Source organism: Boleophthalmus pectinirostris, unplaced genomic scaffold (assembly GCF_026225935.1).
Source record: "Boleophthalmus pectinirostris isolate CB_2022bp ecotype Guang Dong unplaced genomic scaffold, ASM2622593v1 HiC_scaffold_13, whole genome shotgun sequence".
In the NCBI taxonomy this organism is placed as follows: Eukaryota; Metazoa; Chordata; class Actinopteri; order Gobiiformes; family Gobiidae; genus Boleophthalmus; species Boleophthalmus pectinirostris.
The window spans coordinates 23,154,885-23,180,724 of record NW_026571036.1 but is presented as its reverse complement, the minus strand read 5'-3'; the positions used below and the strand labels follow the sequence as shown (position 1 = coordinate 23,180,724).

The following is a 25,840-nucleotide window of genomic DNA, read 5'->3' as shown; positions in this document are numbered from 1 at the left end:
TAGAAAAGGCTCGTATGGTCAGTTTTTAGTTGTATTTTCTAGTTCATACCCGAATATTGTTAACTTAGGTACAGTATGTAACTTTCTGGAGGGTGCACGTCACCTGTATGAGTCCTTGGAAATAGAAAGTTAAACCCATTCTTGGGAACATTCTCTATTCTCCATATTATAGCCATAGGAACAACATTTCCATGTTTCCATGCAACAACCAGAAGGAGACCCCCCTCCTCCAGGCCAAATGAGAGTCAGGTTTGTGGAGTTGCAAGCCCGCTGACAGCAAGGACACATGTGTTTCAGTGCAATAAAAACAACCAAAGTGAAAAAAAGCTGTCTATTTGTTTGGTTAAAAGGTTACATACTGTGGCTTTATATATCATCAGCAGTGGGCAATCACACTTGTACGAAGAGTTCACACACAGAGACCCCATATCTGGAAAACTAACCTGGAACTTTTTTGCTGTGAGACTCTGAAATTTTGAGCCACTTCGATCTAAGTACTACAGAGGTTCAGTGATAGAGGTACTTATTATTGATAGTGGCATCGGTACATTTAATCACCACATTAGCCTTGGGGACTTACAGTTGTACAAAGTGTCCATCTGTTACGGTTGGTCCGTCTGTCCGTCTGTCCCTCTGTCCCTCTTCATTCCCTGAGGCTATATTTCAGGATGGGAGGGGGACTTTTGAGTGTTGGATGGTGGCCCCACTGGGACACTAGACGTGCTGTGTGTGAAACATTAGACTTTGTTTGACATACGCTCAGCCCATCTTTCTCCTCAATGGGTCAGACAGTGCCAAATGTAGATGGTGTTGATCAGGAACTGACACTTTTCACTTCTCATCTTTTTATCTGCTCAAATTGGCAGCTTTTTTTTTTTCTTTTCATTCCTTCCAATTATATAACTCAATCATGTGTGTAATTTTAAACTTTTATTTTAACTTTTAAATCATGTTATAATCCAATCTTTTGGAGTATTTTCCAACTCCCATCTTGAGTTGAATGATTGTACATAGAGTGCGTACTGCATAGTCCTGGTTTAATACTGATTTCAGTTACCTCAGCAGTTAACCTGGGCTAAACACTGGTGCTAAAATTCCAATCCAATATTGACAGTTTAGTACACTGATATTTTTTCTACAGCGGCCCAGTCGCTTTGTCATTCCCAGTTTGTGCTCTGTGCATGTAATGTGTCTATTTAAACAAATGGAAGAGCAAATGAATTTAGCTTAAGGGGTGGTTGTATGTTTACGCAGTCTTGCTACAAATTACTTTATGTCCCAGGGAAATACATCTGTAATTATTTTATAAAAAGGTATAGTTAATTTGTGAACTGTACTACAACTTCAAATCAATTTGTGGACCTTGCTATAGACTTTAAATTGTTTTATATTAGTATCAGCAAATATTGGTTTTGACTGAAAAAGTGCATTATTGGACTATCCTTATGCCAATACTCTTTTTGGTTGGGGGTCTGTCACCTGCTTGTTTTATATGGATATGTCATTGCTCTGCCTGGAATGTTCCACAGTATAACATTAAACAGCTCTACCTCACATTTTTTAAATTCCATCTTGTTTTATAGCCCAAAAATGCCTAAAAAAGGCATTCTGACTGTGAGCTGGGTTGCCTCTCCACAGAACTGATCAGTAACTTGGTCTGGTTTGGTCTCCATGAAGACAGAAAGGCTTAATATCATACTGTGAAACATTGCAGACAAAACAGTAACATCTCCACTGAGCAAAGCATTTGACGGACCTTCCAACAGAAAAGCTACACAGTGCACCTTTATTTTTTAGAAGTGGTTAAAACCCTAAAATTCACTCATTAACCACTGCCTTGTTTTCTTTTTGCAGAGACCAAGACCAAGCGAATGATCTAGACAGCAGCTCCAGTTGGTCCTCCACAGAAGGTACGTGCAGCGTGTCAGGTCATGCCTTAGTGAGCCTCTGACGCAGCAAAGATCTTTGTGTTTGGACCATTACACGGGATCAGTCCACACGCGTGTCAGAGCAGGAAACTCTCCCTCTCACTCTCTGCTTGTTCTGGCACAGACAACAAAGAGCTGCCGTGTGTAGTAGCAGCGGGAGGTGATTGTTAAGCAAATATCAGGATAAACGATTACAAATGAATGGATCACTCCTGGCTATGTGTTTTCTTGTTTAATGATTTAGATAAGCAGATGATTATAGTGCAGCAACAGGTGAAGTTTACATGAACTTTGAGCAACTCACATTTGACAAAAGATCTTCAACCAATTACATAATAAAATGGGGGAAAAAAGTGGATTGGATAATGATTAGTCAAAACTGTCATGCCTTTGTTTCAAATAGGAAGTGAGCATGGGCACGCTTCTGGCTCCATCCAATTGACTTTACATTAAAATTTGTCTCTCTCTCTCTCTTTAACTGCAGTGTGCCTCGTCATTTTGATCTTTAAAATGTTTGCATTAACCTGCTCTACATGGTGTTTTTTATTTTGCTATTTTATCCATAAATAATTCTTAGTCCTATTCCAAATGTGGACCTGACTTCAAATTCACCCCTGTAACCACTAGCAAACTTCATTTGAGTGGCATTATTTCATCATTCACTTGACACCCATAGCATTTGACGCTATGGGTCCGTTAGTCCACTTGTTTATACAGTCTATGGTCAATATATGATTACATTTTTTGAATATAGAAACTCAAACCTTGATTTTTAAAGTGCCCTCTAATCACCCATCCGTATAATATTAAGAATTCTATTAATTACTACCCCCTAGTCTTTTAAATGCAAAGTGAAAGTAAATGATTATCGTGCTTCTGTCAGTTCCAGCATTATTGCCCTTTGAAACCACTTATACACTTTACAATATAAAGTTCTTAGTCCAGTCATGTGGGGAGGAGCTGTAGTGAAAGAGAAAGTGTGTACATTTTGTTTGTTCTTTTGGTTGTCATGTCTCTGAGTCTGGCATTTGACGTTTGATGGTGATGGGACATGTGCCAGGGAGATTTGAGCGGAGCCAGCACTGAAATAACATGTGGCAGTGTCACTTTTGTTTGTGACTCTATTCTGAGCTCACAAGATGAACAGGATTACATCAGAATGAATGAGGCCAGACCGAGGCTTGTTGTTGAGTCAATGGGTGGCGTGGCTACAATTCAGATTCCTTTTTAGATAACTGCTATGGGAATTTTTATCAAATTAATGCCTTGTTGGATGTGTTGGAAGTTATTAGAGGGTGCAATGCCACAATAGAAACCAAACCATGAATTATGTTTCAGTCGGTCGATCTTTTTTTGTAGAGCCCTTTACAACAGACAAGGTGACCAAAGTGCTTTTTCAATAACAAAGTGTCAGATTTAGCATTACTGAGTGTTGAAAGTCAGTCTGAATAGATAAGTTTTGAGGATGGATTTAAACAGGCCAAAGTCTGTGATGTACATTTTCTCATTTAAGAAAAAAGTATAAAAAGTATAAATAATACAGCATAAATAATACAGCATATTTCAAAGTGCACAAAATCTAGCTTTATGAAAGATGATGTAAAATTCGAAATAGGGGTGGACTGAACAATATGCCAAAACATTTTATTACAATTCACGCAAACTTTTAAGAGGTTATCAAAGCTATGTGCTTCTTGTAAGAGTTCACACGTCACTCTCATTGGTCACATTCACCTGTCACTTAAAAATAGTTGGGAAAAGTCTCTGTGAGCATAGATCTGCTTTTAACAGAGACGCACTGAGTCACATTATGACGATTTCACCATAATAGCATACAGGGATCAGATCGCAATTCTCTTTTATATATTTATACCCCAGTCCTCTTCTAAATTACTGTTTATGTAGCAGTCTGATGTACATAGAACATTTAAAGTAAGCAGCAGTGTGCCAGCCTCTGTCCTTACATGACTTTGTGAATTAAATGGACCACAGAGTACACACTTTAAATCAGCTCCGCGTGTCGTCATAATAACCATGTTTTTCATAATAACCAGAGATACCGGGGGAACTCATTCCGTGTGCAATCTGCTTACTCTTCTCTATAATTTAGCCTGTTTAATATTGTTTTTGTCAGTTGACTGAAATAAACTTGTAACTGGTTATAGAGAAACTGTAGTGGTTATGAAAATAATTATATATTTTTGTGATTGTTAATTGGAGCTAATTTATCGGTGAATACAATCAGGTAACTCGGACACATTTACATTGTTGATATAGATGTCTCTTTGGAAATAATAATTACATGAAAATCCTCATGGCTGTTTAACCTTGGCGAATTTGGTAACATCCTATTAAAGGGCCCACATTACGCTACTTTCTGATCTGTTAAAATGTTGTTTCCTCATCAAAAACATACCTGGAGTTGTGTTCTGTTTCTTTCACATGTTTAACACACAAACTCTGCATATTTACGCTGAATTCTTTGGTCAAACAGGAAATGCTCACCTGTGTTTTTAAACTCCATACACCTTCCGTAGATCCATCTCGATAATTTCAGCCCTCAAATTGCCAATCTCTACTGAACAAACGGTCAAAATGTAGCTGTTAACTTGAAAACTACTACTACTACATGACATCCCAAGGTGAGCATCTTGAGCTTTGAGTATTCCTTTATTCTAGCCTGTCTCCATCTCTAAACATGTGTGAATGAAACAAAACACAACTCCAGGTATGTTTCTAATGAGGTAACTACGTTCTAACATGGCTTAAAGCTCACATTCATGTTGCATAATATAGGACCTTTAGATTAGTTTAGATATTGGGATGAAAGTATATTTAAATGACATGTTTCATCTCACCTTTATGTCACATACATGAAGATGCTTGGTTTGACAATAATACACATAACCTACCTCTTCAAATCTGCAAGTTTATCAGCTCCACCTTGTGGTTAAACCTGTGTCCGACACGCTGGGAGATCACAGTGGAATGCCATTACTGCATTTACTCCTACATACGTGGACAGTACACGAGGCTGTTGTGGAGCAGAGATATTAGCTGAAAGTGAAGAGTGTGTGTTGGAAATGGGCTGTGGTGTGTGACTGGAGGCAGTGCATAATGTGTGAGGATCATGTGCACACAGAGGACAGAGACGCTTTGTGTGGCTCCAACTGGACTCAAGGCAAGAAAGTTACAACTGAGAGAGAGTGCGAAAGAGAGAAAGAGAGAGATAGAAAGGAGGAGACCATATTGTTCATGTGGTCTTTGAAGAGTTTTAATGTATGAGAGCTGGTATTTCAAGCTAATATTAAGTTTTTGTCAAATATCAATAAATAGTAGTGGCAGGTAGTTAGTTGAAGTAGTAGACACTATATAGTCAAAAATATTTCATCTAATCTTTTTATATGAAACTGACTTCAGAAAAGGCTTGATACTAAATGCACTAAATTCATTTTAATAGACAATTGATAATTTCAGCATTAAACTGCAGTATTATAACTATTCAATTATAGAGTTTTTTTATTTTTTATTTGTATCTGTGTATAATTAAAAAAAAAAAAAAAAAAACTTTGTCGTTACCCATATAATGTAATGAATGGCAGCCAGGTATAGACAGGTTGCAGTCTGCAGTAGGGATGTAATAATAACCGATATATCATGATATTGTATCGTCAAAAGTCTCACAATAATATCATGGGCTGTCACAATATATTGAATTACAAGTTTCTTTGCTTAAATGCATGGTTTTATAGTAGCAACGGCTTATAAACATAGAGAACTACATATCCCATGATTCATTTCAGTGCAGACATGAAGAAATATGTTTTTTTTTTTATTGTTGGCTTTATGATGGGAATAATTCACACCAAAATCTTGTCAAGGTATTTTAAAAGCAAAAAAGTGCCCCATCTTTAATTATTAGCCTCTTCAAAATATTGTAATATCGTACCGTGAGATGCATTTCGTGATAATATTGTACTGAGAGATTTGGATATTGTTACATCCCAAGAATATGACAATAGATTTTGTACCAAATGACTGGTCAAAGCATTTTATAATGTCAGTCTTTATTATGTATAATATTGTAATATCATGAGCCTCCCCTCCATATCGTGAGCTTTCCCACAATAAATATCGTATCGTGACGATATTGTATTGTGAGACTTGGATATCGTTACACCCTAGTCTGCAGATTATCCACGATGAGGATCTAATCATTTTATATTACACATAGTGAGTTTACATTAGATATTGGTTGTCTTAGACATGACTGTGTAGAGATTTGTTTGCATTTGTGTCTTGTGTGTGACCAGTGTATTCTGACCATCAGGTTTGCTGGAATGGGTAACCTGCTAAAAGTCCTAACAAGAGAAATAGAGAACTATCCACACTTTTTCCTGGACTTCGAAAGTAAGTTTAGCAAAGTACAGTTCCACGATGGCCGCCGTTCGTCACTCTTTCTTCTCTCAGCTGGTCTATGGTGCTTTGAATGACACTTTGCACACTTCTTTAAACCTGTTTGTACTGTTTCTACAACACCTGTTTCTCTGCTTTGTGTGTTCACTTTTTAAACCTTTTCCCCTTTTCTTTCTATCTTTCTTTTCCTCCTTTTGCTTCCTTCTTTTTTTCTTCTTTTCCAGAGTCCAAATGGGGAACCTGTTAAAAGTGCTCACTTGCACCGAGCTCGATCAGGGGCCAAACTTTTTCCTTGATTTTGAACGTGAGCACTGCTTTCTGCTTCTGAATCTGCTACAGGCTGCGTTCATGTAATGTCATAATAAAGAGACACAAAAAGCAAATGTCTCTCGATCTGTTTTCAGCTCAGTATCTGTGCAATTACTACAAAGATTATTAGTCATTAAAATTGGGGAAAAAAGGTACTGTCAGCAGAAATTTGTTTAGAATTCAATGGCAAATCTGATAATAATAGCTTCCAAAAAATGTGATAGTAGGGCTGTGCAGTTAATCAAATTTTCAGTCATTTCTAATTCTCATTGATCTGCATTGATCATTTAAATCTGTAGGCCTACAGCTGATCCTTGGTCAGTAAAAGCATAAAAGCCCTATAATCCTCATAGCCCCATTGACAATATTCAATTACAGAGGCATTAGAGCGTGAACAGACATCGAAGGCAAGGCAAGATAGCACAGATTGTACACAAAGCAATTCAGAGTTCTTTACAGAATAAGAAAAACTTTAAAATTACAATATAAATATTCATCATACAATTAACATTACAAAGGAATAGGACCATAACATCAATTAACCAAACCCAGGCTCAAAACAGTTTTTATTCTGCGCTCTTCTAACTCCTTGCAAAAATTATCTGCTGAATTATTTGAATATTTTTGTAAAAACTATGCCTTTGCCCCACGTAAACATCAATAATTGCCCCATAGCTGTCCTCAATCATCAATTTGTAGCTCCTGAACGCAGCCTGTTTTTCCTCCATTCCTCTGTTTGGCACCGGTCAAGGGTTCAGCCCATTCTGCAGTTCAATAGTGCTCCTTCTTCTCTTTAATGGCTATTGGCTGCTGTGAAGCCTGCTATTATAGTTTGTGATTGATTTTTGTAACTTGATTTGGGCGATGCCAAATTTATAAAAAATGGAGTTGACCCTTGATCTTAGCCTCTTGCATGACCTTTGGAATCTGAGCTGTGTGTGTATATGTTTCCTAAAATGTTTGAAAATGTTTAATATGGTTATAGTGAATACAAAAATGTTAAAAATTGTGCTTGTACAGTTGTTCATTCTGGAATTAGAAACCATGTGTTGAATCACATTTCGTTCTGTCAGTAGAAAAACACAGCCCACCTCCAGAATGGCATTTCAGCTGTTCTCATTACAATGGGTGCAGCGATTCTCAAAACTTGCCTCTTGAACTCCTCTGCTTTAGGTCTACAATTCCATCCTCAATGCTTCCAGTAGATGTCTGCTAAAGCTATTGAGACATCAGTTTTACCTTTCTTTTCCTCTGTATTAATTAGTTTATTATACAGTTTAAAGGTGCACTGCGTAATATTTCTAGTGGAGAGTCCGCAACCTGATGGAAATGTTTTTTCTTTGTCTTAAATGTTCCACAGTACAGATTAAACCTACCTATCATGAGAAAGACAAGCAGGTTACAGCACTACGCTACATTACAGTTCAGATCTGTGGAGAGTCTCCCCTATTCACAGAAGGAATTATTGTATTTTTGAGCAATAGAAACACTTGTAATGAATAAATGCTAGATGAATATGGTTAAAGTCTTGCCATGGAATATTCCAGGCAAATCAATAACATCTCCATAGAGACAAGCCGGTAGCGTACCCTCCACCAGAAAAGTTGCGAAGTGCACCTTTAGCACAATTATACATTTGCTGTTTTTCTATTATTACTTTTATGATAACAAGTAGCAAAAGCTATTAGTAGTATGTCCCAATTTATGTCAGTGGAAAACACTGTAATCTCACTTCTGTAGACATGGAGGAATTTATGAGATTTAAGGAGACAAGTTAAGAGAATTAATTACGGTATACACCAAATTTCATGTATTGTTGGTTAGATTTTTATTTTATTTCCCTATTTAAACAATAAAGATATTTATAGTCATGACTGCTAATATGTGTTTTTCTGTTTGTGTCAGATGCCCAGCCGACAGATGCAGAGCGTGAGGTGTGGGACCAGGTAGACTCGGTGCTGCAGGAGTCTGAGAGCATCCTGTCGGGGCTGCAGTCGTATAAAGGAGCAGGACAGGAGATCAGAGATGTAAGGAAAACTGATCTAAAGTTATGATACAAAATATAATTGAAGCAAGGCGATATGGTATAAAATGTATGATCTGTTGTTATCACAGATTTCTTTTTTGTAATTGACGATTGCCCCTTAGGCTGCTTAAGCGTGGCTATGATAGGACATATTTGTTTCGAGCCATTTAAGTTAAAGCTATAACTTCTGCTTTCACTCTTTGTGTCTTATCTCTTTCATTGTTAAGAAATAGCTTTAGCTGTAGCAATCTCTGTCTGCCTGCTCACATGTAGGTGCTTGTGCTGTTCAATAAGAGTCTAAGTTGTGTGTTGTGTCCAGGCCATTCAAAACCCCAATGACCTCATGCACCAGGAGCGGGCCTGGAACTCCGTGTGTCCACTCGTTATCAAACTCAAGACATTCTACTGCTTCTCTGTACGACTAGGTAAACCAGACCACGGTTAACAGATACTGAACCGATCTACATGAAGTATAAACTAGACCATGAACCATCCTTTTACTTATTTTGTATTTTTTTTCCGTGTTCAGAGAAGGCGCTGTACAGCCTGCTGACCTGCCTCACCTGTCCGCCGTACACGCCCATGCAGCACCTGGAGAAGGAGCAGGCTCTGGCCAAACAGTTCGCAGAGATCCTCCACTTCACGCTCAGATTTGATGAACTCAAGGTAAACTGCACATTTTGCACCACCTCTAAAAATAAGATTGCTTTGTAAATAGGCCTATCATGATAATTACTATATCAAATTATCTTTCTTTATAAAAGCTGGAACAGTATTTTTGGGATCAGTATTTATCATATGTACATTTTCTTTGCATTACGGGGAATTTTTATGTTATTTTTGGCTCTATAATAAGATTTAAGCTGTAAAATGTTGAATTAATTAAACAACTATTGTAGATTTAGAAGAGTTTTTGTGGTTTAAATCTGTGGTTTAAATCTATTATTATCGTTTATCGTCTAGAATTTATTCAGCAATACATCACACTTCAAAATTTGCTATTGCGATAAGCCTATTTGTAAATTGGTTCTCTAACACTGTGCCTGGTTAATTAAAGGTTTTATTGCTAATAAGTCTCTTTATTGTGGTTTATAGGGTCAAGTCTCAACATGTATTAATTGGCTCCTTATTTTTGTACATGTTAGTAAATGTTAACACTCACTTTTAACAGCTTGATTTGTCTGGAAGCACTTACTTTAATCCTGTATTTTGCTGCCTCCTACTGGACTAGCACAGCATAACAGGAATTACAAAAAATAAACTGTATGTAAACATTTATTTATTGAAGTGTACACAGTAAGATTTGAACAAACCTTTTAGAAAATTTACTCTGTAACACGGTTTAAAAATTCATCTGTGTTCCAGATGCGAATTCCTGCCATCCAGAACGACTTCAGTTACTACAGACGAACCATCAGTCGAAACAGGATAAATAACATGAATGTAAGGACTGTGTATTTGACACCATATTTGGATTTCTTAATGTTATTTTCCTTGCTTTTTGTGATTTTTAATCTTAGATTTTATCAATTTAACTGTACACATATAAACATTGCCTTATGTTATCATACGGTTCATAATACTTCTTCCTGTTGACAGCTGGACATTGAAAGTGAAGTGAACAATGAGATGGCCAATCGGATGTCTCTGTTCTACGCTGAGGCTACACCCATGCTCAAAACACTCAGCACCGCTACCACCAACTTTGTCACAGAAGTGAGTACAGAGCAGGGCCATTATACTGTTTCAATGAAAAAAAAATATTCACTGAGCACCATTTACCAGATACCTGTCTGATGTTGTTTGAACAAAGAACAAAGAAAACCAATGGCTCATAACTCTAAATTGTTAAAAAGTCTGCCTCATATTTAAAGTTAAAGTTTGTCACAATAAAAAAGACAATAATAGAGCCAATTTTAACTTTTTTGATATGTTATAAAAAAGAGCTGTCTTAAAAACAAAACATTTACAATTAATTAAATGTATTTAAATATTTGTTGGAACTGCAATGTTCTGCAAAGATGATAGGTTGTGTGTTTCAATTAAAATTAGATGTCTGAACTAGGTGGTTTGGTTTGTGGTTATAATTTTAATTGTGAGGGTTTTTTTCCTCTATATTTTGAGTTGTTTTCAAGATTTAGTTCAAATATATTTATTGAGTGAATATTTTTGTTTTGTAGAACAAGACACTCCCTCTGGAGAACACAACAGACTGCCTCAGCACTATGGCCAGTGTCTGTAAGGTCATGTTGGAGACACCGTGAGTACACTCATATTTCACACTTTGATTTACAATTCTGTCATTTTCTGCCTCAAATATCTAAAACATGTGACTGACATGAAAATTTAATCCTAAAGCAAATTATAATTCCCATGTAGCAGCAGATTGGTTTGGGATTGTTTACATATTTATATTTCATTGTCTGATTGCAGTGAATACTCGTCCCGGTTCAGCAGTGAGGACACGCTCCTGTTCTGTATGAGGGTCATGGTGGGGGTCATAATTCTCTATGATCATGTCCATCCCAACGGAGCGTTCAACAAACTCTCAAAGATCGACGTAAGCCCAGGACATAATGTTTAAAACGTTATTTGCTCTGTTTTAATTGATTTTAATGTAATAACTCTCTTTGCAGATGAAGGGCTGTATAAAGGTCCTGAAGGAGCAGCCTATAGACAATGTAGAAGGTCTTCTCAATGCCCTCAAGTATGTTCACTTTCTTTAGTTTGGTTGGTCACAGTCTTGGAATAGTGTATCTATTGAGAGCAATTTCACCCCTATTTCTGTAATCTTATTCTTTTCTTTTTACATACAAAATAAAATCAACAAGTTGCATCATATCCCAGCAGTTAGATATTACTAATAGTTGTACTATTCGAATGAAGAATATTCTTTAGCTGCATGTTTTACCATAGATTTATCTGCCCTCCATCTGAATTTTAAAGAGTAGTTACTTATGTTGACTCATAAATGCAGCTCATTGGTTGGCAATTTAGCTTGCTTTATTGGCCATTCAGCAAAAATGTATAGTAGTGAATATGAATTGTCTCTATTAAACTGGAGACAAAAGTACCCAATCAGTCCAATTTCTCTTATGTTGAACTATGGTAATAATTCCTCTTTCTAGTGCTGTGTGTGTGCTGTGACCAAACCAGTATGGCTTCTACGCAAACTAAAATGGCAATATGTTGATAATAATGGTGATTTTCTTTCCCTTTATATCTTCCTGCAAATACGTTTTGAAATAGCATTCACTTTTTTCCTCAGGTTCACCACGAAGCACCTGAACGATGAGTCCACTCCCAAAAACATCCGGGCCATGCTCCAGTAGTATCTGCCCCCTCTGCTTTTTTTACTGTCTGTAAATGGATTTGAAGAGGATTCGTGAGACCTCAGTATGATGTATATGTTTACATTATTTAAAGATGTTAATATGTGTGGATCAGTCATTCCCTCCAACTTCTTCACTTTCTTTGGACTTTCTGAAAAAATACAAACCTGAACGGCCTTTTACTGTTGAACTGTTGAAGCACAAATGGACACCAGTCAGCCTTATGCTACCAGTCTGTAAAAAATGCATATAGTCATTGGGCATATTATTAGGTACACCTCTTCTAATCTTTTGTTTACTAATATCAAATCTATGTGGCAGTTAAATTATTATTTTAGTATTAGTAGGCCTGGTTTAGTTTGATTATGTTTATGCACTGCTCAGCCCTGGATTTACACCTAGTTAAGATGTTATATGTCACTTTCTTTTTTGTGGATTTGGCACCTGCTTGTCTCCATGGTGATTATTGTTTTGCCTGGAATGTTCCACAGCATGGCATTAAACTTGTTATTTCTGCATGTATTCAAAAGCTGTTTTTATTGCTCAAAACACCTTGAAAAACATGCATTCTTATTACTGTGAGCAGGCTCGCATCTCCACACATCTGTTCTATAACTTGTTAAACCTTCCATGCAAAGCAACATGTTTTTATACTTTGCTGATGTTTGCATTTACAATCATTGGACGAGGTGTACCTTATAATATGTCCAACCTGAATCGATAATGAATTATTTCTGCCTTAGATCTCCTCAGTGTGATTTTACAGTATTCTCATTCGATGCATCAAAGGAAAATATGCTAAAATATATATTGGTTGCAGTAAAGGGCTATAATGCTTGTGTCATGGATATATGGTTATGACTTTTTATTGTTCAGCAATCAACCCCCATCCACTGTGAACACAAAGCTTTGAATGAAGAGGTGAATGATGAATTTATATTTCCCTATACAGTTTTATTTAATCGTTCTGTGCTCTGATTGGTTGGTTGTGTTATGTTTTAAGTAGCTTTCTAAACCTGTCCAGTTTTGTATGAAATGTTCTCTAAAAAACAACCAAAAATATTCAAAATAAATTACTTTTTAACAGTGAATATCTGGAGTTTTTATACATTTATACATGAAGTAATGCAATAGCAATACACTCTAGCGAAACATTTTTAACCCATCTGTGTTTGACCCATCATTTACTGTAATTCCAACGGGAAAATCAGGCTTTGCCCACTGCGCACGTTGGTGATCAGGAGCACCTAGCTTGTAATTATAAGTATCAAAAAAGTTCAGTACTCGATGCTCATTTAGTGGTACATACAAAGAATGAGTGAAAGAATAAAAAGCGGTTAGATACTGTACTTAAAGCAGCATCACACTGGAGGATTGGCCATTGTGCATGTATTAGGCTAATGGGTTCCTCAGACATGCATGAATGAAACCATACAAAACCCATGTACTGTGTAACTTTTTAGGTAAAGGGTTTGCCACTTGCCTTTTATATTGCTTTGCCTAGAATGTTCCATAGTATACATTACAGTACACATTAACAGTGGACATTAAACTTAAATCTTACATTTACAGGTGTATTTTTTGGTCAAGTAAAAAAAAAAAAAAATGCATCCATATGGTTAGCTGGGTAACATCTCCACAGATCAATCTTGTAACTTGACCTGGTGTTGTTATTTGCGTTACCATGGAAATAGATATGTTTAATGTCATATTGTGGAACATACCAGACAAACATCTAACATGGAGACAAGCTGGTGGTGGACCCTACGCCACAAAAGTTAAACAGTGCACATTTAATATATTGAATTCTCAAAATAACTGAGAAAAAATAATAATATATTTTAGTCTGTTTAACAAAGCTACACACAGTTCCTTCATTGCAATTTGCCCCCCTTTTTTGCCTTTTTAACTATTGCCTAGTCTAGCATCATCGAACAAAGTACAGTATTTTATTAAATCTATAAATTTACATTCCCAACAAACAGCAGTTAGTCCAACCATGACACTTCAATTTATTGTTTTTCTAAATTGTGGAGCAACAGCTGTTACAATTCCTGCTCTCAACAAACTATTTGTGTATTTACAGTATTTTCACAAATAATAATTGTATTCAGTGGTGTTTATGTGTTATTTACATATTCAGTACAAGTGTGTGTTTTATTTTGGAAAGCGTTGTGTATATATGACATAAGAGGAGGATTTCAAAATAAAAGTTCTGCCCTGAAGGATGTACACAACAACAAATGTGTTAACTGTAATTATTCTGTCTGGTATTCTGCCCTGATGCACTGGTTTTGTAAACGGCTTTGTATTGAATGGGACATGTGTGGATTTGAAAATAAAGATCATTTTGTATTCAAACCACTTTATTTTAATTTTTTTCTCCATATTACAAAATTATTTAAATGACATTCTTGGGACTATAAAGTGTGCTTTAAAAAATACAGTCAGAAAGACGAGATAGAGAAGGTTTGGACAAATGTGAGATCTCAGCTGCTCTCAACTTGGCTGTAGTTCCTGTAATTCCTTAAAAAGGGGCGTCACAGCTCTGTGTTCAATGAACTCACAGTCCAAGGCTGAATGAAATCCAATAATGGTGTACCTGAAATACAAAAAGTGATGAAAACAGGAATATCGTTGACAAAGTGTAGCAGAATATTATTATTATAGGTTCACTTAAAATTCTGAGACATAGATATTTTTGAGAGAAACAATATGTAATAATCATTGCCAAAAACTGACAGCCTGTTGAATCAATATTTTTGATATATTTATACATAGTCATGATATTAAATTAAAACATTCTTTAAGCGTCTATGTTTTTTCGGAGTACACTGTAATTCTCCCTCCAGCCTGTGGGGGGTGGTACTCACTGGGGATGCTGCGGTGTGATCTCTGGGCCGTCCGTAGTCCCTGCACGCTCATTCGAGGTACAGAGGACCTGACGGGACCTGGACGGACCCCTGCATTAAACTGGGACTCCCTCAGCAGCTTCTTCACTGATTCCTCTATGCTGTGAATCCTGGGCTCTGATTGGTCCAGAGGAATCAGAGGAGATGGAGGCAGTCTGCAATTGGATGACAGGAACATCTGCACAAGAAAAAGGGGATATTTTTGTCCCTTAGTTTTCATAAGGCAAACAATTAATCTTAGTAAGATGTTACATAAGAGAACCTTTGTCCCATGAGGAAATTACAGTGTTGAAATGAAGAATACTAACCTGATTCATCAGCAGGTTTCAGCTCGTGGAAATCGTTTGAGCTCGCAACATTAGAATTCGTTCGCTCGATGGTAGGTGGATACTTTTTTTTCATCAATCGCTGCTATTTGGTCGTGACGTATGTAATGAGGCACTAACTGGGCTAACTGGTATATTAAGCTTTTCCCAAATCCTGTAGGAAGAAGGGCAATAATGTCTTTCCCCTTAATAAAATTCACCAAACATTCTGTGTGTTAAGTCCTTGATCTCAGGAATTGTTGTCAACACAGAATGTATGGCCCTTTGCTGATTGGCTGGTGCCCGAACTTGCACTTCAGGGGTTTTTGCAAACCATCTAGTAGTGTATTCCGATTCCTGACCTAGTTGCTGGAGAGAAATGAAATTCAGCAGAGGCAGTAGGTGGCACCAGCCTGGCTAGAAGAATAAAAAATAGCAGGAAAATAGAAACATGCTATCAAAAATCAAGATAAGTAACTATTAAAATACATTTTGATCTAACCACTATAATTAGAATATTAGAAATACTTTAAATAGAGTCAAGATATAAAAAGGTGTACAGACACAACAATGCGTGCTGTGACACAACCCATGTGCTATCCTGCAGAGTAATTGGGGGAATTTCCTCCAAACATCAAAAGACATGAATCTAATAATTATATTTCACTGAGTGTGCATTCACACTTGCACACCATCCATCCATTTTCTTCCGCTTATATGGGGCTGGGTCGTGGGGGCAGCAGTCTGAGCAGGGTCTCCCAGACTTCCCTCTCCACACATACTTCCTCCAGCTCAAGGAGGTGCCCAGGAGACATCCTGAACAGATGCCCGAGCCACCTCAGCTGGCTCCTCTCGACGTGGAGGAGCAGCGGCTCTACTCCGAGTGACTGAGCTCTTCACCCTATCTCTAAGCCACCCTGCGGAGGAAACTCATTTCGTCCGCTTGTATCCACGATCTTGTCCTTTCAGTCATTAGGCCACAAGACACTAAACCTGGACTAGAACAGGACTAATTCAGGACTTGAACAAGACCAAACAAGTTTACACCAGGACTAAACTTAACTCAAACAAGGACAAAACAACTATGTGTGAATGCACCTTAAATTATCTACAGATCGGCTTGTGTTGTGTTTTCTAATGTAAGAAATGTTTCAGGTTTCAGTGATATAGACCAAAGCTGTCCAAACTATGGCCCGGAGGCTAAATACGACTGATACAGAATTGGCCTAAATGATTATAGGGCAGTACTTATTGCTGGAAATTTAAGAGTTTGTACAACTTTAACCTCAATAACAGCACAATGTATTGTTATACAGGCCTAAAATTAGTGTTTTAAAAGTATGGTTGCGCTGTAAAAACTATGTAAAATGCTTCCATCTGTCAGACTAGTAATTTAGACCACCAGCCTTCGCCCCTCCATTATAAATATGTTTCCGTATGTGGCTCTGGGTCCAAAAAGTTTGGACCTGATGTAGACAAATCAAATAGTAAAATGCGGTGTATTTATCCTGCAGATCCAGTAGTTGTCTCTGTGCATTCCCCTCTCTGTTTACTCTCCACATGTGTAAAGTGGTAATTACAGGACACTGATTACGATGATGGTTCAGAGCAGAGGGAGGCAGAGTTCATGCAGAGGACACAGTGGTATTAAATATTCTCAGAGAGGTTGGCCTGGCTTTGATCACGACGCACTAGGACGGTTTTGATGAGGGATGCAGTGATTAAAATTCTACTGGTTTTACTATGTGATCAAATATTCATTTATTTTTTTACTATGGTAATGTTAGAAATTGGAGATTTTAACTGCCAAGCTGTCATCACACAATTTTATACATGTTTTGACACATTTTAATGCTATAATCACAAATATATTTATGGTGATAGAGAAATTATGTTTTTATGTTAAAGCAGAAATTATTATTCTTAGCTTTAGTGTATTTCACAGTTTAATGGCCACTGTATTAGGCCCTTAAAAAGTACAGGATCATGCAAACAAACAATTTAATGATATGTTTTACCAGAGATTTGGCTTTGCGCAGTTTGTAATGGGCATCGGTCAGTGTTTTGTTTCTGAGCTCTGGTTTGGAGGAGGAGAGAGGAGCAGAGGTGGAACTGTTGCACTTTGAAGCTGGTCTTTGAGTTTTCCTGCAAAGAAACTGTTGTAAATAAAGTGAAACAGTATGATACAGGAAATATTGGTATTGATATAAATACAGGTCCAATAGCCCATGGCACCGCCAACAGTAAGTACTGTAGTATTTTAAATGAAATCATTTGCAATTTGATTAAAAAAGGAACAATTAATACATAGTAGAGGTTAAGATACCAACTGCAATTTTTCTGACAAGCTGTGTGATTAGATATTATGTTTTAATAATTCGATTCAAAGTTCACATTTTAAACATGTCCAGAAGAACTTACAAAAAGCTTAAATATGTAGGTAAACTAATACTAGAATCACATTTCAGAACATGTTCGCACAGATCTAAACTGCAGAGTTCACTGTATTATGCAGAATAAGACAGGCTATTTTGTTGTTTTGTGGAAAATATGGTACAGCAAAGATGGCAGTCTTTGCAATTTGCTAATTGCATTGATTCAAATTGCAATTTTGATTTGTTTGTGTTTAATCTCGCAGGCCTTCTGGGTACCTTCATGCAGGTAGTTAATATTAGTTCTTGTGGTTTCCTCAGTGACACATTTATTAGACACAGACTTAGACAAAATTTATTGATCCACAAGGGAAATTTCTTGGACACAGTAGTTCATTTCACAATATATTATAATAATAAATAACATAATTTAACTTCCTTGTTCACTTACACTGTCCAAGCTTCATCCACAGAGTGCGAGTTGTCCAGGTAGTTGAACCGTACAATGTCTCTGGGTCTGCGGTCTGTGTCTCTCCACGGTGGCAGACACAGAGACGTCCTATTGGTTTGTTTTTGTTTTTTTGTGGAGCTGTTGTTGGACTCTGGACGAGGTTCACTGAGAAGAGCATCTTCTAAACACAGTTCTTGATGAGGACTGTCGGCTGTGGGCAGGTCTGTGCTCTGCTGCTGCTGCTGCTGCTGCTGCTGCTGCGGGGTCCAGAACGGAGAGGATACACAAAAATGAGATGGGTAATAGACAGTTATATTTACTATTTACTCTACTGTGGTTTAAAACAATATTAATATTTTTGCACAATTTTAGTTGTCATCCCACAAAAACAACTGTATGTATACAAGAGAAAAATTCAATTTCTGTGCTGTACTGAAGGCTCTTATTGCTAGCTCAGTCCTTGTTATCTTGGCCAACGTCATGTCTTCATGTCTCCAGGTGCTGGGTCCATACGGATGGTAAAAAAGAACTTCGAATCAACTCTCGGGCTACTACTAGACTGTCAAGTGATCAGGAGTGAGATCGGGACCAGACAGGGACTGACACCAGGACTGAGACCGGGAATAGACCAGGACCAGACCGGGACTGAGAACAAGACCAGACTAGGACTGAGACTAGTTAAGTCCTATTTTAGTCCTGGTTCTGTCCGTATGCAGCGCAAAAGTCCATCGTTATCTGTTTTTTCCATAATTCATTTAAACACAAAAAACTGAAAAAAAATAATCGTTATCCATTTCTTTCACTTTGGTTTTGCAGACAAATAATGAAGAAAACTATAGTTTTTTCATTTTCTTATTTTTGATTTCATATTGAAAAACTAACAAAGAACAAATATACATGATTACTAACCACAAAATAATGCATGTTTAAAATTACTAACTTTAACTTTCAGATATTTCAGTTAAACACAGTCTACAAACCTGCACGGCTGCGCTCCGGAGCCTCTGTACAGTGGAGATGTAGTGTCTCTTCCACACACTCACTTCAAACTGAATTGGGCTGTAGTCCAGAAACCAGCCTCTCCTCAAACACTTCACCATCCACAGCTGGTCCAGGTCCACGATGTTCTTCCACTGCCAGCTCACCTAAACATACAAATATTTATATAGTTTGCAATTAAGCCACAAAATGAAAAACAGATTAAAGATTGCCTATCCATGGGTATTGAATATTCTTAAGCTATAACCTATAAACAGAAATGAATGTACAAACATATTTGAAAATAAGCCTCAAGCTACTCAAGTACTGACCCACTAATTTGTTAATGTTTTAGTAGTAATCAGACAAATAATAATGCTTCTGATTTAATATGTTCATACTGGTATTCATAATTAATAAACAACATAAAAGGGGAAATTATATAACTTATTTCAAAATCAAGCAGAGCATAGGTTTTGTGTGATAAAAGTACTTGGATAAACTAATTTGAATGTGTACCTGTGCGCAGCGACAGAGACTGCGGGGATCCAGGAAAGAGAAGATGTAGAGGCTGAGGGCGCGGGGCAGCATGCAGGTGAAATCTGCGGCCTGTAGGGGGAGCCGTCTGCTCACAGTGAAACTGAGGAGCATCAGCTGGTCTAAAGAACAGCTCTGAATCAGGTCCTGGAGGATTGTCTTCTTCTGACTCTCTGTCCACATGGAAAACTGTGAACAAGAACAATTTAAAAACGTTAAATTAGACAATTCACACAAAAAAGGTATTTAGAACACTTACCCATTTTGCCAAAAGGACACGTCTCTCTTCAAAAAGCTGGATGTAAGGAAGAAAACACAAAAGTCACAAAATATCACAAAAAAGAATTGCTTTAAGATTGTCCATGTATTTACATTTGGCTTGGATGAAAAAAAAGGTTAAGAGGCTAAAGTTATGGGTAGCTGTACTGTAGTTTCACCCCTAGATTTTACACAATCCGTGTAGAAAGACTACTCAGCTGAATTTGACTGATCTAATGCATGGGGTGATTGTCAGGAGCAGGGGGCAAACTGGGCAGCCAAGGGTCCTTCTCCTTCTCTGATAGGAGTACAGAGATGGAAGATTTAGTCTTTTGTGTCTGCATGATGAATACAGTAAGAGCTACATTTTCCACATGCATAGCTACTCCAGTCTTTCCTATTATAATCCTAATTTTCTGATTGTATTTGTAATGTGTTAAAATTAACCTACAGTGGATATAAAGTAAGGTAAGCACCTAAAATAATATAATACAACTTGGGATTGTAGAAGTCTACATAACTCATGAAACTGTGTAAGCTCACGTTGAAATGAAAACTTCTTGTGCTTTGTTGGATCTAGGCCAGAATGTTCCTAACAACTTCCTGAGTATAAAGATAAACTAACATCTGATAAGGCTTTGAAAGGACCCACTTTTCACCACATTAAACATTTTTCTACAACTCTGTGACCTCATCTCTGATTGGTCAACTGAATTTATCCTCTCTTGGTACCTGGCTGTTGGAAGGTGCGTGGTTCAGGGGGGTCCAGGCGCTCCTCTTGGTCTGCAGTTTGGCACTGTTTATGGAAGTCTTTGGAGCATGTGGCATGTTTCTGTACAACCTATAGTTCAAAACATTTTTGTGTAATTGAATACATAAACATTTCTACTGTTTAACTTTCCTTAAAGGGAAAGTACATCATCTTTTTTTTCAAGGCTGAAAGGAAAGCCTGGAAGAATCTAACTTCGGCAAAGTAAAATGTCGTGGACAAAGCGATGTCTTTATGTCTTAAGATTTTGTATTTAAGTTTTCTTTCTTTTGGAAAGGTCATCTTTTTTTTCAACGTTTGATAACAAGATGAAGATATAAAAGTAAAAGTACATCATTAATAATTACCAATATTAGGATTTTTACATCTTTTTTGGTCATTCAACTGCTCTTTTTCACCAAGAGTTATATGGAGCTCAACAGTGACCACTTGCTCCAGTTCTGAAAGTACATTTCCCATTGATTTTTCTCATAGACTTTTCGGAAAAAAAAAAAAAAAAAATTTTAAAAACTCAGACACACTTTATTGAACTACAAAGGAAATTACTTGAAAAGTACATTTTAAGTTCACGGTTCTGTGAAATGCAATGTGTGAAATGAAATTTATAACGTTTCAGAAAACTTTAAGTAGAATTATAGCATTTTTTTTTTCATGTTTGGAAAGTCTCTGGGAAAAAATATTTTTAAAAAAAATGTTGAACTAGTTGTTGGTTGGTCACTGTTAAACTCCATCGTGATCTGACAGTATTTTTCACTGAATGCCCGTCCTGGACTGGAGTGACCAATAAAGGAAATAATATCTATATCTTCTGGCTGTGACGTGAGGATGCTGGGCTCTCTATGAATTGTACCAATACTTTCACAAATAATTATTTACCGTACCAATCAATTCAAATATCTTTAGCATAAAAGGGGACATGATGTATCGAGCTCTATAATTGAACAAACTTTACACAACACACTGAGAAGCCAGCACTAAACTTAGCAGACACATTCGTCCCCTGTTGTAGAGGCTGTATCTGGGACAGTCCAACACACGTCAGAGGTATTCAACTCACCATTAGTTGTCCTGGAGCAGACAGAATAAATCCACTGTGTCCTTGTGCATTCCCTGAAGGTTTTGTCTCTTAAGTCTTTTCCATTATCTCCCAATGCACTGTGTATGTGTGTGTGTGTCCTAATGTAGAGTTTACCTGTGGCCATGGAAACGAGAGGCAGAGGGAGGGGTGATGGGTGCTGTCACATGCAGGAGAGGAAAAGAGAGGGAGGGAGGAGGGAAGGGAGAGAAGGAAAGAAGTGGAAGTTGGAAGGAATGAAGAGAGAGAGTTAAGATGCAGGGGAAAAGACTATAAAAAGAGAGAGCAAGAATGGAGGAAGGGGGAGAGAGACAGAGAGAGGAGGAACAAGACAAAAAAAATATAAGAGCAGGGAGAGTGAGGGAGGGAGAGAGCTGGGAAAAAGCTAGAAAAGCTCGAGGGAGAAGAGAACAGTGGGAGGGAGGAAGAGAGAAAGAGAGAGAGAGAGGAGAGACAGAGAGAGGGGAGGCAAGTGCAGGCATCAGTGGCTAATGATGACAAATGTAGTGCACGAGGTCTGACTCTGCAAATGCCCAGGACACAGCAGGCCTCTGGCTCCTGCCTAAAATGAAATGGGAATAACATTAGATAGCAACTATAATCCATTTTTTTGCTCTTTGATAATGTTTAAAGATTTGTTAAAAGGTTTTGCATGACAAAACAGAACTTACAACAGAAAATGTATGTAAAACTAAATCAAAAAGTTTAAATGAATTTGTCCTCTTAAGCATGTTTGTGTTACTAAAAATCATGGGTCTTAGATGTGGTTCATAGATTTTAATGCATTTGGTCTGGCTACTGATGTTGCAATGACATTTTACATCTTTTTACATTGATTTTATGAGAACATCGTCAATATGATCTAATTAGATTAAAGTGAAAACAAAAAGGTTTTCAGTCAAACTCTGACATTTTAGTAAAGCCAAATTAGTCAGAGAGTGGTAGCCTTTCTGGTCAAATAAACACACTGGACTGGCAGGTTTTTCCGGCCGTAATCCGTCTGTTGTGCGGCTGTATAAGAGCTTTTTCGGCCTATTTCGGAGGCAGCCGTCTGAAAGTCTCACCCAGCAGGCGCAGAAGTTCCCATTCAAAGCGCTGAAAGCCTGCTCCTCGGCTTCGGATGGGCGGTCGCGCTCAACACACTAAAAACCTGCTGTGAAGAGACAGGGAGGGACGTCAAATTACACGCACACTCCGCCGGAAATATGGATAGTCTTGTTTCAAAATAAAAGCACTGGAAAGTCTGACAAAACAAAACAAAAATGGCATATAAGAGTTGCTTGTACCTTATTTTATTGACTAAAAATGTTTATCTTATCGCCTGTAGACAAGTGTTTCTTAAATTTTTCACATTAAGTACCAAGATAATATTTTAGTTTTTTTTTTAAATATTACCACACATTCTACAGTAGGGGTGTGCAAAAATATTGAAATATTAATATATCGTATCGTTTAATGTGATGACACAGTATCGATATTGTGGGCTGCTGTATCGATATATTGCCAAGAGTATTTGTTGGTATATTTTACAAAATTATTTTGGTACAGCGCTACAGTTTTGTTGCTTATTTAAAGGAAGGAAACTCATATATGTGACACATTATGTTCACTGTTTTGATGGGTAAAATGTTTGTGTTTCATATTAACTTTGCATAAGAAGTGGTAAAGGCTTTTAGTATCACAGTCATGATTTAGACATTATTTTTATTGAACTGTATCAAATCGATTTGAAATATATCATATCGAATCAAAAGTGCACTGTATCGAGGCCTATGGTTTGAGATACATATCATATCGGCAACTTCTTAATGATACCTAGCCCTATTCTATACATTGCCTAAATTAGTTCTAAAAAGCATACAAATCAGACTGAGCCAACCAGGTCCAAAAAGAGACTAAACCATGCATAATGAAGTTCTAAATAGTAATTAAATTCAAAGAAAACCAAAAACACTCATAGATTAGTTTCTCAAACACCAGAGGACCACCACTGCACATGCACCACAGTTTGGGAATCACTGTTATAGACCAAATGGTAGCATTCTGAAGCTGCAGATGCTATTTTGCAGTAGTTTTTCACCGAATTGCCCATGGAACAACTGACAAACAGATTAAGTGGCTGAATGGAGAACATAATGCTATCAGTTTATCTAGACCTAATTAGCAAAGACACTCCTAAACAATAAACACAAGAGCCTGCTGTAGCCCAGAGGCCATACAGAGGTGTTATGTGAATGGTTTAATTGTCTCAGGTATTAGAGGCCCTGATATGCAAGTCTAATTACAATTTATCCGTCTCAATAAATACATAACAACAAACATCCATTAAAAAGTAAATGACATACTTGAGGGATAACATTACAGTTGTCTATGTGTCTCAGTCAAAAGTTTCAATGCAGTTTAACAGTAGGACTGGTCTGATACAGGATAATACACAGCAAATTCAAGAGTGTTAATTCAACTTGAATATTGTTAATTTTAAATTTTTTACCATGTCTTATGGGGTCCACAATAAAATGAGTTAAAACTACACTTTTCAAATTGTAGAAGGCTCAACACTGGTAAAGTGATGCAACCACACTCCTCATAGTTGAATTTGACACTGTTTTTTTTCTACACGAGTGTATAGTGAAAAACTAATAACGCTATATTGCTATGTTTTAACACTTTATGAAATAGAAATATTGTAGAGTGTTCTTCATGTTGCACTATTCAATAGTAACTTTTTCTTGTCTTGAGCCTTCATCTTTCCACTGTAGCCTTTAGGAGCTGGGGATGCATGTGAACCAACAGAGTGAACTCACCCTAAAGAAAATACAAAAAAAGAATGTATTATTACTCTTTTTGACTAAAGTTCAAAAGCATGTTAAGACATTGTATTGGGTAAGACATCTTACTTGAAGATATTTTATTTTTACAGAATACTACTAACCTTTTGATTCAAATAATTTTAATAATTCTCCACTTGACACAATATCCTACGTCAACACACCACACAAAAGTGTGCACGTTTATAAGCTATTATTAAAAGAAATGTGAATACAGTGAATGAAAGCCCCAACGTGTAAAAAACACTGTGAAAACTCGAAAGACCTAAGCTAACGAATGCTAACCATGGATCTGCCTTTCACTTCGGTATAGACCGTGTCGCGGCCATTACATTTTCGTTTGGAAATAGGGAATCAGTACCGGGTGCAGGCTGAGATAGGGTCGTGTGAGGGCGTTTGATCCGCTGTTTGCGGTCTCCTCGAGACGGAGCAGAGGCAGAGCGGGACTCACCTGGTTTAGGCGTATGCAGGTGTCGGGTTAGACCTGGTCAAATGCGGGTTTAATCCTTGTTTAGAGACGATTCCGCCTCTTCTGGTGCCCAGTCCACTCCAGGCTACGGAGCGTATATCTCGTCCCCGCTGCCCGTGATGTACAGCCTGCAGAAACACTGGGCACCGACAGCTCCCCTCAGAGACTCAGCTGCAGTGTAGCCGCTGAGAGTCTCTCCAGTCCCGCTTAAAGGCAGTGCGCCGCTGCGCCATAACCCAGTCCGGAAAGTGAAGATCATAGGGACACTTGTCACGGGCTTTGAGGGCTGCTCCACGACAAAGACACGGACAAAAAGCAAATAGATTTTTGGCTTACAACAAAGTGTTACGACTTTGAATTTCCCATTTCAAGACGAAAATCGAATGCAATGTGAATGTACATCAATGTCTGTCGCGCAATCTCTGTAAATCCTGTGTCAGGTCTGTTTGGGCAGTCTGTGTCCTGCAGCACAGTCCGGGGGGAACCAGGTAAACACAACTGGAAAAGCCTCGTTCTTACCACTGTGGTTTTTCGTTGGTGATAAAATGGTTTATTCCCTCAAAGTGTTTTCTCTAGAAAGTCTTCTGCCACATTTGCTGCCACATATGGTGTAAAAAGCCTGTAAAATCGCTCAATGTCCATAACCGCCAACAGTTCATTTCACACAAGCCGACAATCCCTTACTTGTGTCCTCTGAACTGCACATGCTGCACTTCTTATGGTTGGTTAAAATCCCATGATATGTTAAAAACTGAGCTCAAAAAACAAAGTGTAAAAAACTGCTGTGTGTGAGCCAGGTAGCCACAAAAACAGCCAATCACTCCATTGTCATGAGAGAGCCTTTTATTAAAAAAATAAAATTAAGGACGAAATCT

General features: G+C 37.5%; 2 protein-coding genes across 3 annotated transcripts in view; one reads left to right on the top strand and one right to left on the bottom strand.

The window, feature by feature from the left end:
* fam49a (family with sequence similarity 49 member A) overlaps positions 1-14,372 on the top strand; it is a 32,592-nt gene extending 18,220 nt beyond the window's left edge. Inside the window, exons 2-12 of one of the 2 annotated variants that reach the window (XM_055149323.1) lie at positions 1,855-1,910; positions 6,259-6,338; positions 8,559-8,680; positions 8,999-9,104; positions 9,209-9,345; positions 10,045-10,122; positions 10,279-10,395; positions 10,860-10,939; positions 11,113-11,239; positions 11,316-11,386; positions 11,948-14,372. In XM_055149323.1, the coding sequence (XP_055005298.1) occupies positions 6,269-6,338; positions 8,559-8,680; positions 8,999-9,104; positions 9,209-9,345; positions 10,045-10,122; positions 10,279-10,395; positions 10,860-10,939; positions 11,113-11,239; positions 11,316-11,386; positions 11,948-12,011 (972 nt within the window). In that variant the 5' untranslated portion in view covers positions 1,855-1,910; positions 6,259-6,268 and the 3' untranslated portion in view covers positions 12,012-14,372. Of the gene's footprint in view, positions 1-1,854; positions 1,911-6,258; positions 6,339-6,365; positions 6,649-8,558; positions 8,681-8,998; positions 9,105-9,208; positions 9,346-10,044; positions 10,123-10,278; positions 10,396-10,859; positions 10,940-11,112; positions 11,240-11,315; positions 11,387-11,947 lie in introns of those variants that run through there. The other variant, XM_055149324.1, reaches the window with a different exon arrangement.
* A 118-nt stretch (positions 14,373-14,490) lies between these two features.
* fbxo16 (F-box protein 16) lies at positions 14,491-22,831 on the bottom strand. The gene is made up of 10 exons (XM_055149599.1): positions 22,733-22,831; positions 21,651-22,230; positions 20,557-20,665; positions 19,826-19,861; positions 19,549-19,755; positions 19,032-19,196; positions 18,052-18,308; positions 17,247-17,373; positions 14,885-15,101; positions 14,491-14,613 (listed from the first exon to the last, which is right to left on the bottom strand). Exons 3-10 carry the CDS (start codon positions 20,650-20,652, stop codon positions 14,552-14,554), a joined length of 1,167 nt encoding a protein of 388 aa, XP_055005574.1. The 5' UTR covers positions 20,653-20,665; positions 21,651-22,230; positions 22,733-22,831; the 3' UTR covers positions 14,491-14,551.
* Positions 22,832-25,840: the final 3,009 nt, after the last annotated feature.

What these genes read in the sequence shown, in the direction of transcription:
- fbxo16 (XM_055149599.1), bottom strand. Translation starts at nt 20,652, where the DNA reads ATGCCACATGCTCCAAAGACTTCCATAAACAGTGCCAAACTGCAGACC. An exon ending in ACGCACCTTCCAACAGCCAG is followed by an intron (nt 19,862 to 20,556) that starts GTACCAAGAGAG and finishes CCTTACATCCAG; the next exon opens with CTTTTTGAAGAGAGACGTGT. An exon ending in TCCGGAGCGCAGCCGTGCAG is followed by an intron (nt 18,309 to 19,031) that starts GTTTGTAGACTG and finishes TGGACCCCGCAG; the next exon opens with CAGCAGCAGCAGCAGCAGCA.